The sequence below is a fragment of the Osmia lignaria genome, chromosome 9 (assembly GCF_051020975.1).
Source record: "Osmia lignaria lignaria isolate PbOS001 chromosome 9, iyOsmLign1, whole genome shotgun sequence".
Lineage (NCBI taxonomy): Eukaryota > Metazoa > Arthropoda > Insecta > Hymenoptera > Megachilidae > Osmia > Osmia lignaria.
This window is the reverse complement of record NC_135040.1, coordinates 1104618-1118705: the sequence shown is the minus strand read 5'-3', so window position 1 is coordinate 1118705 and position 14088 is coordinate 1104618. Positions and strand designations below refer to the sequence as shown.

Here is a 14088-nt window from a genome sequence, read left to right as displayed (position 1 = left end):
GAATTTTGAAGTTTTAAAATTCTCTAAATCTGAGCTTTTAAAATTTTGAAACTGTAAAATTTTAGAATCTGCATTCTAGGATTTCAGAATCTTAGAATTTTAAAATTTCGAAACTATAGAATTACGAAATTACGAAATTTTTGAATTCTAAAATATTTTTGAAATATTGAAATGAACTTGAAGCTGTTGCTATTGATACATTCTGCGACTCAAGTAAAATTTCAGAAAATTAAACAACGGAATTGTGAAGCGTAACAGTTTGCACATTATCCGAAGTCGGCTGGAAATTTTAAAATTTCATTAAAGAGTTGAAATTAGTTCCCGCAGAAGCGGTAGTGAGATAGAAACGCCCCTAACCTAACCGTCGCGTATTTTTACGACTCTAAACCTAATTGAAGTTGGAGCCCTCGAAATTTGTCGGGGTTCGTAAGATTAGCACCGAGAGAATTTTTACTGTATTAAATACATAATCGTATCGTTTAAAGTTTCCTCGTTTCTCATTTTTCATTTCTCAATGGTACATTCGTATAACAGAAAATTGTCAGTGAAGAAGTACGCACCTTTTCTCTTGCTTTGATTTTGTTGACAAATTGTAAATTATTTAAATTGGAGTTTAACGATTTTTAACGTACATGAATCTGATATAATTAAGCGGATTACAATTAATAGTAAATAATAAATCGATACGATAAAGATACATTGGCTTAACTAGGTAGTGGTCAGGGGGGTTTGCCCCCCCCCCCCCCCCCCCCCCCTTCGTCCCCTCACACTGTGTACTAGTTTCCTTACTATATATAATCATAAGATTTAAAAATTTTAGAACTTCCATAATGAAAAGAACTCCAGAATTCAAAAATTTGGAAATTCTACAACTTCAAATGAGTATTTCGATTAAAAGAAGTATACCATCTCAAGCTTCTGTCCTCACTGCTGAATGTATTGTCTTCAACAATGCTCTCCTTAATGCCGATTATTATAATTTTAAAACTCTCGCTCAGTGCCCTTTTCTACCTCCAAAGTTTAAAGATGGATATAACAACAAACCCTTACATTCTTGAAATGAAAAAAAAATACTTTGAATTTAAACGAAAACCCTCTAACGACAGCTCTATAGATTTTTTTGGATTCCCTCACACAGAGGTATTGAGGGCAATGACGAAGCTAACGATTTAGCTAAATTAGCTACCACAGAGCAAAGTGAAAACTGAATCTACATCCCTTTTACTGACTCTCGAGAATCTTTTAAAAGAAAATGGAACTCGAGTACCAAGGAATTCATTCTGCGACAGGAACAAACAAAGGGAAAAGAATTCTTTCGGTATTATCTTGGGGACAGTGTTAAGCCATGGTTTTCAAACCAAAATCTTACACGCAAAGTTATAGTTATGATTAATCGATGCAGATCAGACCATTCTAACAAAGGATTTCAGAATTTAAAGATTCTAGATTTTCAACATTTCAGAATTCCAAGATTGCAGATTACCAAAACATTGGTAATGGAATTAATATCTTCAAGAACACTGACACATGTGTGTACGTTTCATTTTTTTTTAATTAAAATTATTCTATTTTTTTTCTAGTATATTTATTGCTTTTCCGATTTTGTTTTACTTACTAAATTGCTGTCAATATCAAATAAAAAAAGTAATCAAGTGAAGAATTGAATCATCTTTCTCACTTTAAAAAGTTCTTTTCTGAATAGATTGAAGGGTATAGCAGGATAAAATGGTCAAAAGTGCCCTTGAGCCGATTTCATTCAGCAATACACCATTTTATAGCATATAATAAAAAACCATACATACACCAAATTTAAACCCTGTATCTCAGCCGGGAGGGTAGTTAAAGGGTAAGAAAGAAAAAGTGGTTTTTACAATATTTTCCCTATTTAATGGCATTCAAAAAATCTGAAAAGATTCTAGAATATTCTGGCCATCTTATTCTGCTATACCCTTTCAGAATTAAAAAATTGCAAAACTTCGTATCCAAAATTTCTGAATTTTCTAGAAACCTGACTCACCCCAGAATAAAATCCTACTTACACTAATGTAAAAGTGTTGTTCCCTTCGTTTTTGAAACTCTCTCGATGATTATATTACTTGAAAAATACAATATATTTTCTAAGCGTCGAATTTCAGCAAGTTTCGACGTGTAAACGAACTGTTAATAGAGAAAGTTACGTTTTCAATGCATTTAAGATAAGATGCTTAAAAGCCTACTGCATAGCAATATATTACCTCAAGAACAATTAAGTGACTTTTGATTACTTTAGAAATTGATGTAGTTACCCTAACAACAGAGTCTTCTTCTGAAGAAAATCGAGGTGACACGAACGTGTCGAATAGCTAATAATGTGATCAAAATTAACTTTCTAGTTGCAAGTATATCAATTACCATTTTAAAGCAGTGATTAACTTTCGAGTATTTACACAAGATATACTTCAGGGGGCGCGTTACTTTCACGTGACTCCTTTCCTGTTATTATTGCGCGAACAAATATAGTTTCGATCCGAGGTCCTTTCATAACAATTTTAACTTCGATAATTACTTTATCAAACTAATTGAATTCGTATCGACGTGACCCGATACAATGCCGCTTCAAATTTCAAAGAACACCGCAGAGAAGCGAGTGCTCCGGTGGAAAACGTTAATTTTACCGCAGGCATCGTGTCGATTATTGAAAGTGGAGTTCTTTGTGCCAGTAAAGTGGCACTCGCTTTTATTTTCCTTTTTTCCCCCCGACCGGGTATCAGCAGCGGTCAGCATACCTCGACATTTTCATTTCCGGCGAGATGTCGTTGGCTGGGAACGTAAAAATAATGCATCGATTCTAGACCGGTGTGCTTACCCGCACGTGCACACCCATAAAGCAAATCTTACGAGTTTTTATTGGGTAAAAATTATTCCTACTGCGAGAACGATTCTAGCCACCAAACTGTACCTCGTATCCTTGCTGCGGGGGAGGGGTCGGATAAAAGGGTTAGCGAAACGAAAGGGTCGTCTCGCGTGGGGGGGGGGGGGGGGGGGGGGGGGGCGCTTAAATTCTGCAGGAAGAAGAAGAAAAATGTAAGGAATAAACGGATAAAAGTGTTAGTGGGGCCAAGGAAGAAGGGGTCAGGATCCACTTAACAAACTGCTGAACTCACACCCGATGGGATTTTATTTCTACTTAAATGGAGTTGCTGAGATACGCATTGGATACGAATTCTTGCGGAATTCTTGCTCTCGAATTTATTTGTACTGTTTATTGTAGCTTCTATCGATTTGTACTAACTCCTTTCTTTTCTGTTCGCTTGATCTTTGTAAAGTTTCTTTTGAAGATTATTGTAGCGGAATTGTTCAGTAATATACAGCATGCAAGGGAAAAAAATTTCTGTCGTCCGCTGACTGTATAAATCAAATTTTTTCCACTAAATAAATTCATACACTTTCAACCCTTTAAACCCGAGTATTTTATATTCGGATTTTATTTTTTACTTTTTATTGCTTAAATTAAGATTATCGTTACTATGCTGTTTATTGTCAACAGTTTCCAATTAAACATAATAGCATACAGTCAAAGTAGATAAAAAAAAGTTTAATATAATGCATATATCTGACAAATATTATCTTACAGAGGGTCAGACATTTACTGGGACGAGATCGCAAAATAAGTCAGTAAACGGAACCTTGATATCTGAGATAGGCATTTCCTTTGTAGCTTCTCTTGCAAGGGAATCCACTATTTCGTTACTAATAATTCTAGAGTGGGCTGGCGTCCAAATGAATTTGATAAAATTTTGATTATTATTGTTAGAAGCGAAGGTAGCATATTTAGTTTTAATTTCGACAAAATGGCTATTAATGCTAAAAGGAAAGATTGATTTTTGTAAAAGTTTAATTATGCTCAGAGAGTCGGTAGCAATAAGGAAAGAACGATGTCCAAAAGTGGCCATAACTTTTTATATAAATGTATGAAATTAGTCTATCTTTATGTTTTTGGACCTGTTAATTACGAATATGACACTTAAAATTGACCAAAGTTTGGGGAACTTTGTGAAAATACATTTTTTTGCATAAAAATCTTGTTTTGGGGGAAGCGTTACCGTACAACATTTTGGACACTTTTTTTTGCTTTTGAAAGAGCGATAAGTCATTTTGATAGGTTTTTTCCGTAGATTACGAATTTGCTTTAAGTTTGACGCGGAGCACCACTGTCGGTACTCCGTCTCCTGCGAAGCTATTATATTTCGCCTACTGGCTTGATAAAAAAATCGATGTTGCAACTTTCTCCGAGTGTTTTCTCGAGATAAAAATCTGTTCTATCGCGTGGTATAATTCGATTTACGACGCCAGTTCGTCCTCGCGGTCAACGCGATCTTGGAATTAGTTTTCTTGCACGTGGTTACCACGTTGGACTATGTAACTTCCCCTGCCAAAAATCAGGATGTTGCCGAAAAGGGAAGAAGCTTCACCCTCGGAGTTTCTAATGAGTACGGCTTTTCCGTGATGACATATAAAGGCAGCGGAAAACGCGGAGCGATCATCTCTTTTACGAATAGTCTCCGGCTGTACTTGTAACCTGCGTCTATATTACTATCTTGATCCCGATAGTGTTTATTAATTTAATAGTGCAGGTTTCTATGCGATTGTCAAAAGATCCAATATCCGGTAAGAATACCTGTCCACTCCTGGTGATTAACTTTAAGATCAACCACAAATTAATTAAATTATTATGAGTGGTATGTTTGACACTAATTTTTTAAATTATTTGTTCATCTGTTTAATAATATACTGTATCCTTTTATTTCATAGTGTTGGTATCTATTGGGTTGATATATGAATCTGTATCATTTTGTTAATGTATTAAAATGAATGATTTTGCAGAAAAAAATAAATGGTCAATCAATTATTTTGGACAACTGTTCAATTTCACGAAAATTCGTGTTTTTTTGTATTTTGGAAAGTACGTATGTCTAGCTCTTAATTGGTGATATGGGGTCTGGCATACACGAATTATTTTATTTAGCCAGTTAATTATTGAATAAAAATATGATTCTTCTAAAACAATAAATAAACTTTATAAGTTAAAAATATTCTATAATAGAAAATTAAACAGACATTTGATTGTCGTTCGTTCCTTAAAATTTACCTTACTAGTTAGGGACATTCAGCGCCGGATTAAGAAGCATTACAACCCCGGGCCCCGTTATAATCCTTCCATTTACTATGCCAAAATATATTGAGTAAAATTTTATTTACTATAGCTCTTTTTCTTTACGATTAAATATTATTTAATTTCATTTAAAATAAATTTCAATTATTAAATCAAGTTTAATAATCCTCAAAGGTTTGATAGCTCCGGGTAGCAGACATCTTAATCCGGTCATGAGGGTAATAAATTTAGAAAAAATTTAGAACGTATATGAAATTATATTCCATGTGCAGTGTATGGACGTAAGTACTATCAAATGTAAGAAACACGTCTCACCTTGTACGGGCCAAGATTTTCCACGATGCAGGTGAAAATGGCTTCACGACCCACTGAGACCGTCAGATTGTTCAACGGTTTACCGAACCTGGGTAAATCTGCAACATGAAAGATCCTCGTCTTAAGTATCCCGTCAGGGTGAATACTTTACATAACCAGGGTACACATACTCACTCGCTCACTTACTTATACTTATAAGCTATCCACGAACGCGCTAAAGTTTGCAAAGTACTCGAGAAACTCGGCAGTGAATGGGGCGAGTTAACGTAAGCGGGTCAAGCGGAGGCTAAGCCAGTCTCTTTATATTTCCCGACGAAATCCTTATTCTCCTGATTTCAGCAAGAGACAGAGTCGCGGTCATGCTATCATTCCACGAAAACGAGAGAAGAGACAAAGTTGCGAAGCGATTTAGCTTCCGTTCATGATTTAATTATGTGATTTCTTGAGCCATAGTTGCTAATGGAATTTACTGTTCACTCTACATTAACGTAACGAGTTGCATTAGCCTTGTTTAATTATTGATTGTTTACCTTGTCCAGAATATTAAAAAACCCGGTGACAGATTTAACGTTTTCTGTTCGATTCTGAAGTAGAACTGTCCATTATTTTGAATAATATTTGCTGGTAATTAAAAAGTAACAAAACTAAAAATAATAATTTCTGAAACCGGTTAAAATAGCCATACTGCATTCGTTGTGCAACATTCACAATGCACCTTTCATTTTTAATTATCACCAATAACCAATTTGAATAATCTATCATCTTGTATGATGATACCATCATTGTTTAAAGAATTTCCGTTCAAATTTTCTTTACTGAAAGGTCAATAGATTAAATTTGAATAAAAATAACCGTAGCTATTATGGTATGTTGTATTGTAATAGGAGTTACGAATATTCGTTCTTTATTTAAGTTTTTAACTAATCACTTCATATTAATAGTATCTATAATTTTAATTTTTTTTTTTATATTAGTTATTTAAGATTATTAATTGTGATTAACAGATCATGCTTCCATACGGAAAACGGCGATGTAAGAGAAGCAGAAAGTCTTAAAATCTTAATTTTAATGATGTTAATACTAATAATAATTTAGAAAGAGAAATAATATAATTTAATGTATGTAACTGAAAAATATGAATAAGAAAGTAAAAATTAATTCAAATTTTTCCGCGTAAACGTTTACACGCAAGTATTGGGGACAGGCACAGACCTATATGTATACGTAAATATGTGGAGTCCCTTTTCCTACATTGTTATTTTCCTCGAGCATGTCTATACGGAACGGCGGGAAATCGGAATTCATATCGATATCATATTTTTACAAAATAATACACAAAAGGATTGCACTTTACTTTAAGGCGTACAAAATTATTGACTTTTTTATATATTTTGATAGCGTTTGACGAAAAAATTTAAAAATACAAGTTTTAACTTTAAATATCCATCCGTTCAAAGGTTATACGTACGTAAAACTAAACGTTTTTAGCGTACTTTTGAGGTTAATTTGACGCTATATTGACTTCCATATGTAATCTGATTAGTCCGTGAAAACGAGCATCATCAGGCTGTCAAGAAAATTGACCTAATCTAACTTGTGCAACTAAATTGTGTAAAGTACATCTAAATAAAGACATTTGAAATATCCCGTCAGAAATTAGCACCACCTACGTAAGTAGCTTTTTTCCATTCAAATTTTAATTTGTCATGTTTTTAAATTTAATATTGTCAATAATGTTACAAAAATCTTCGTTACCAAATGAGAAGAAAGAATCATTGGTTGAATACTAGGCAGATAAATACTTCTGGGGACAGTAATGACTAAAGCTACTGCTAAGCTGTTAAACAAGCTCCTAATAACATCAAAGAAATATTTAAAAAAGAAGATAATCTTCAAGAAGCGTTTAAACTCATATGTATACAGATTAAAGTTCTCTTATGAAATATGGATCAACTAATATAGTTGTTGATAATAATCAAAGAGTTGACGCGACCTTAACCCTTTCGAACCAACGTTTTTCTAGTTGGATTTTACTTTTTCTGTTATTCTTTAAATAAAGATTAGCCTGTATATTACTATGGTATTTACTGTCATAGGGTACTTGTTCCTATTATGAAACCTGGCTGTATTAATGTTCTTTCATATTCAAATAATAAATAAAATGAATATTGTTCTTTTTTAATTAAACTAAACTATTAATGTATATTCCACAGAGAAAAATACCATAATTTTTAATGGTTAAAGTATATTAAATCCTTATGTAAACATGAAAGCACATTAAGACAGACAAGATCACTAATAGCTACCCTAGTTGTCTATCAAAAAGAGTACTTATAGTCTAATACCCCGAAATAAAAAGAAATGTAAAATAATCCACACATGTAACATATATTTCCCAAATAAAAGGTCAAAAACATTTACTGGGAAATATGTATCCCATCAGGGTCGAAAGGGTTGAATTTTAAGAAAAAATCTCATTTTTTATATATCCTTAAGAAATAATTATTCCATTTAATAACACCTATTCATATATTTCAAATAAATATTTTGAATATACTGGTATATATAATTGCTAAATAAAATACATCTGCAAATGCTGTTATAATTAAATAACAGTATTTCAGTTAATGTTCCAAATACTTTTTGCTTAATATGTAGGTACCCAGCACTGTCCGTAACGCGTGTTTATTTTTTATTATCTCATCAGGAAGATAACACTTCATTTTAGGTAAAGCATTTCAGAAGCAAAAAAGTGTCTAACTGTGACTTAAGAATCGTAAGCAGTTTTAAAATTCAAATAAAATAGAACATAATTGTATGTTTAAATAGCACTAATATTTATTTACATTTCAAATACTATTTAGTATGTTTGATGCTACAAAATTCAGGTAAAATAATATTTTAAACAAGAAGCAAAATTTTGGCAGATAAAATAACTACATTTTATACTACAGATGATTAAAATAAAATTACTTTGCTGAAATTTCGATTGCTATTTAAAATATTATTTTATTTGAATTTCATAGTATTTAATATTTCAAAGTTAGTTATTTTAAATTACCAATGTGTGCATTATGAAACAAATGAATGAAAGGAGTTGTTTTTATAGTTAGATGAATAACGGACTGTTTGATAACGTTCAAGTTAGACAAAAACTAGGGCATCGTCTCAGATGCCGAGATTATGTGCTTACATATAAATTTCTCGAATTCATGCAACTCAGTGGCCGTTTAACTGGTTTGCATTCGTAATAGCTTTAACACATTCACGTTTCAGCATCGTTGATATTAATTAAATTATGTAACTGTATCACATTGAAAATGAACTCTGGGAATTGCGTTTATGCTGGAACTTAATACAGAATAATTACATTAATGAATGAAATTGGATACTGAAATGTTGCAGTACGAATTCTTCATAAAACATTAAACAAATAAGATATTTACTATTTTAATAAATAGCATTGAAATAATACATCATATGTGGATGCTACTTCGCAATACGGTGTAGGCATACAAAAATTCGAAAACTAATATTTTAATGTAATTCCTTTTTATTTAATTAACACAGAACAGCTTTTAAAATTATTACATTTGCGCCTGAGTAGAAGTATAATTTTGTTGAAAATAAATACTAAATTCAATAGAAGAAAGGTACATGTACTATATCTTTATATATCTTACACAAACCGAAATTTATTAAAACAGCAACACTAAAAACCATTTAATGAATCGGGTTTTCTAACTGAATGGAAACGTTAAATTGCTACTGCAGTGATTGAACGATTAAAAATCAATTTGATGTATTCAACGTGTAACGCGCAGTTGCATAACTGAATAACACCAATACCAATCTCGGATACCCCGACCAATTTTCCCAGCTTTATTTATTTCGATCATATTTAAAAAAACAGGAAATTTGTGTAATTGACGTTTGAACGTAAACAAATCGAGTTAACGATATACTAACAAAAATAAAAATTCACTTTATAGCAAATCATTTTAAAATTAATTAATTTTAACGTCGGACTATAATATCGTACAATTAAATACAGACAGTCATTCATTTATCAAATGAAGGAATGTATTTTCTTTTCTTCTTTTCTTTATTAACCCTCAGATGGCGGACCATGGGGAGAGCCATAATTTTAATGTAATTTTGTATTTCATATTATTTTCATTTTTTAAATTTTACAGTGTTCTTTCAGAAATTATTCTTCCAATGTATGAAACGTTTTTGTTTAAAAGAGGCTTGTATTTCTATATTTTGTAAGTTTCGATCACAGTTGATCCAGGCTTCGCTCTTCACGCCGCACAGTGGGGTATTTGCCTCTCAAACGCGGTAAAAACTACTTTAAAATTTGCTCAATCTTCACACTGTCATAACATTGCTAAATTTCATCCAAATTTGATGAAACAAATACCATTTTAAAGCTTACAGTTTCTATTTTTTAATAAGTCTAACGTTATCGCATTAGGATGTTTTTTTTAACAAAGGTATAGATATAAAAAATTATAAAGTTAATTATCCAGATCGAAAAAATTATTTTGTAATAGCCCAATCCTTTCTGAATAAAAGAAAAAAAAATCTAGTTCAATCGGACAAACAGTTCCTAAGAAAAAAATTCGTAAGTGAAGCCCGTTTTCGTCCAAATGGGCAAATTGCAAACTTCGAAGGTCTGTAATTATTAAACAGATTCGAAACCGGCAAAATGATGACTTAAACCCCTTCTAATTTCATATGGACTACAACATATTTCATTTAGAACAAAATCTTCGATGGTGATGTCGAAAAGTGATCGGTTTGACGTTGAAACCGATGACTCAACATCGGTGTCAATAATAGTAAAAATTACTGTAGATACCTGAGTAGCAGCTAGTAGCAGCTAATTCTTTTTTTATTTTAAAGGCAAGACTTTGCACTTTCAAATGATACCAAACAGAACGCGGGATTTCACGGGACTTTTTTTAAAATAAACAATAAAGATGGAAAATATTCAATACGGTATAATTCCGAAAATATTATAGATAATTAAATGAAACTTGGTACAATTAAAATACATACCTGGCACGTTTAAACCCACCATAGATTAATTAAATTGAGTGAGAATTAAAAGCATAAATAATAGTTGTAGTTTTTAAGAATTACGGAGTTGCCTTCTTTAAACCTCTGTACCCACGTTGAAAATTAATAAATGTGAAAAACAAATATACTACATAGTGGGCCAAATATTCAATTAACTATTTTCATAGTACTTTTTGACTTTAGAGATAATTTTCTAAAAATGACTTTTTACCGCGTTTGAGAGGCAAATACCCCACTGTGCGCCGGCGGAAGCAAATGCTCGCCGGCGATAGTCAGTGGAGGGCGGTGGCGGACTTTTTCGAATGCGTCATCGCTCTGTCGGAGCCGGTGTAGCGGGGCCGGTAGAGAGCCGACGGGATGAAGAGAATGGGTGAACATCGGCACCACCGGAGAAGATTTACGGGGAGGCATCCGTCTCCTCCAAAAGAGGAGGACCAACATCGATCGCAAGTCTGAAGCGGGGCCGCAGGGCCACAGGCGGCCGGGGCTAGGGCCCCGGTCTCCATTGCACGCGGCCCGAGGAGTGCCGACATCGGGTGTGGCCTCCGACGTCGACGGAGAGCGGCACACTGGGGAGGGTCAGAGGCTAGACCCTCCCCCACGGCAGGAGCGCCAGTGCGCCAGGGCTGGGGGAGGGGGGTTCCGGTGTGTTCTTCCCGGAGGTCCCGAGGCTCTCCCTACAGCCCCAGAGCAGGCCACCGTGGAGGTTTTAGTGGGTTGAAATCCCACACTATCCCCGGCCCCTCCCCAGGAAGGCTTTTGAAGTCTTTTGAAGATTTCCTCCACGTAAAAAAAAAAGGCTTCGCTTTTCAAGCGGTAAGTTTGATATTCATATTATCAAGTTTGAATGGAAATTAAACTTTTCCAAACTTTAGGTGTTAACAATAACACTGGTTATTGCTGTTATTTACATAATTATTATACAAAAATTATTGCAATAAGCAAAAGAAAAATAATTCATTCGTCTAATACAATTCTGTTGAAATAAATCATTTCATTACCTAATTTAAGTTAGTTTTAACTTATTTCACAAATAATCATTTGTATTGGAAGAATTTCAATTTGAAAGAACAAGAGGATTCTAATTTGAAGCTCTTTTTCACAATCATAATTTCTAGTCTTTTTTATTAAATTTACAAATGTTTTGTAATTTTTTACATAAATTCCGATAAAGTTAATTTTTAGGTAATTAAGGAAAGAATATATTTTGACGTTGAGAAATTAATTTTAACGTAAATATTAAGAAAGGTATAAATTAGTGGCTGAATTTGAGTACCTTTCCCCAAATGTACATATATCAAAAATGCATATAGTACAGGCAAAGTGTTCAATTCGGCAATGTATATATTTTTAAAGTTAATCTAACCCGACAATTTATGAAATAAAGTATATTTTATAGTTTGCCGAGAAAACGTATACGTTGTTGATTTATAATTGTCATTTTAAAATATAACCTAACTTAACACAACTTAAACTGAATTAATTTTTACAACACTGCGTCGCACTCCTTTTCTTAAAAATGCTAATTGTTTCAGGATTGATTGAAATGATATAGAATAGTAATAGGATTGGTTAGGGTGTATTTAAAAAACATATAACCTAACTTAACCTAACATGTGAATTAATTAACCTTGAATTAATTTTTTTCTTACGCCTCCATTCATAAAAAAACTAATTCGTTCTTAGTTGATTTGAATAGTACTAGATTATGTTGAGTTATACAATTTAAAAAAAGTATATATTACATTTACGTTTGTTTAAAGCAGTTTAGGTAATTGTACATTGTGTAAGTAATTTATATATTGCCTTTATTCCACGCTTTGCATGTAACACACATAAATATTTAAATACATAGTTGGAATGATTTTCAAGATTTCATGAGAACTAGGAATTTAATGATAACAACAGAGGTCATATGCTAATACGTATGACGAAAGCAGTCATATATGATTGTATTATTTTGATTCACTTATTCAATTACATCATACTGCACTATAGCGTAAATGGATAACGTTATTGTCACAAATTAATATCTAAGTGATTTAGAACAGTTTGCAAAACTTGCAAATAGAAACGCGTCTCGGCGATTGTAATATCGTTGAAATATAGTTTGTTAAAATTATTATTAATCAGATAAATTAAAACCATTAAGTTGGTTAATTAATCGCAAAATGAATATATGTATATAATAGAAATTACACTACACTAACAGTTTTATAAAATCTATGAGATACCTACAGTTAAATTGATATTATGAAAAGTAAACTAAAGATTCCTATAAATATTTAAAATAAGTAAAATCGTTTTGTTTTTATGGTCTAGATTTCATTTTCTTTTTATTAATGCTCTCTTGTTTCCCATATACAAGATATGTTTTTAAAGCTAGATAACAGACTATGATAGTAATTACTTATATTTGTTGTAAAACAGATGCTCTGGATCTGATACGACATATAGATAAAAGGTCATGTTAAATCATAACTTTAATACCACGATTTCAGGATCGGATTAAGATTTCTGTGGCCCAGGGATATCAAACTTTAGAGGGCACCCTTGATTGACAAAATTGGTTAAAAAATTAAAACGTATTCTAAATAAAACTAAATAACATTAAACTGTAAAGAAGAAAGGCAACAGAGAGAAAATGGTTCAATCAGTATTTTTTGACACAGTTGATGGAGGGCTTAGAAGGAGGCCTCCTAGAAGGTAGGACTCGAGATCTAATACTTAAATGTAAGGAAAATTGTATTTAGTGCATAAGCTTTACAAATGAAATTTCTGTATTTCGCATATTTCATTTTTTTAACCGCATCCATCACGCAAGGGTTCATTTACGTAAAGAACTATTGTTTGAACACAGCACTGGGCAATGTAGTGAAATTTATGAAATATGAAATATATTATTATGTTTTTCTTCACATTTTTCAAGCATCATCTAATAACAGAAAAAGAGTAAACTTGTAGAAAAGGCGCTTATTTTAAATAACGTTTGACAGGATTTATGGAATTGCTTAGAGTGATCATTGAATAGACTTTATATTAACAGGTAAGCTGATATATTTAATATAATAGTATTTTTATCTTTACAAACGCGTGTGATGCTTTCTCTTTTTTTAACCGACTTCGAAAAGGAGGAGGTTACACAATTCGATCAGTATGTATTTTTTTTGTGTGTGTTCACCGATTACTCCGAGATGGATGGACCAATCGGAACGAAACCTTTTGCATCTTGTAGGGTATGTCTTCCGATTGGTCCCATTGAAAAACAATTTTTCATTTTTTCATTGTTATTGCAAAATACAGGAAGTTTTTAATGTCAAGATTGGACGATTTCAATGACCTTTTAATATGTTGTCGGAGACATGATTCTGAACAACTTTTTCATTATGCACAATTAACGGAAAGTTTTAGTTTCCGAGATATTCGTTGAAAACTATTGTTACTACTACATTGAATTCTACGTATGCCTACGTGTATGAGTCAGCATGCACTCGCCGATTCTCTACTGTTTCTTGTATACATACATGTATACTCTC

At 32.6% G+C, this 14088-nt stretch overlaps 1 protein-coding gene across 3 annotated transcripts in view; it reads right to left on the bottom strand.

Moving 5' to 3' along the window:
* Positions 1–14088, bottom strand: part of LOC117609913 (neurotrimin) — a 508787-nt gene that overhangs the window by 304986 nt on the left and 189713 nt on the right. For all 3 annotated transcript variants that reach the window (XR_013062667.1, XM_034336671.2, XM_034336672.2), the window contains exon 2: positions 5468–5565. Coding sequence is in view for 2 of the 3 variants with exons in the window: in XM_034336671.2 (XP_034192562.1) it covers positions 5468–5565 (98 nt within the window). In the remaining variant the exon portion in view is untranslated. The remainder of the gene's footprint in view (positions 1–5467; positions 5566–14088) is intronic.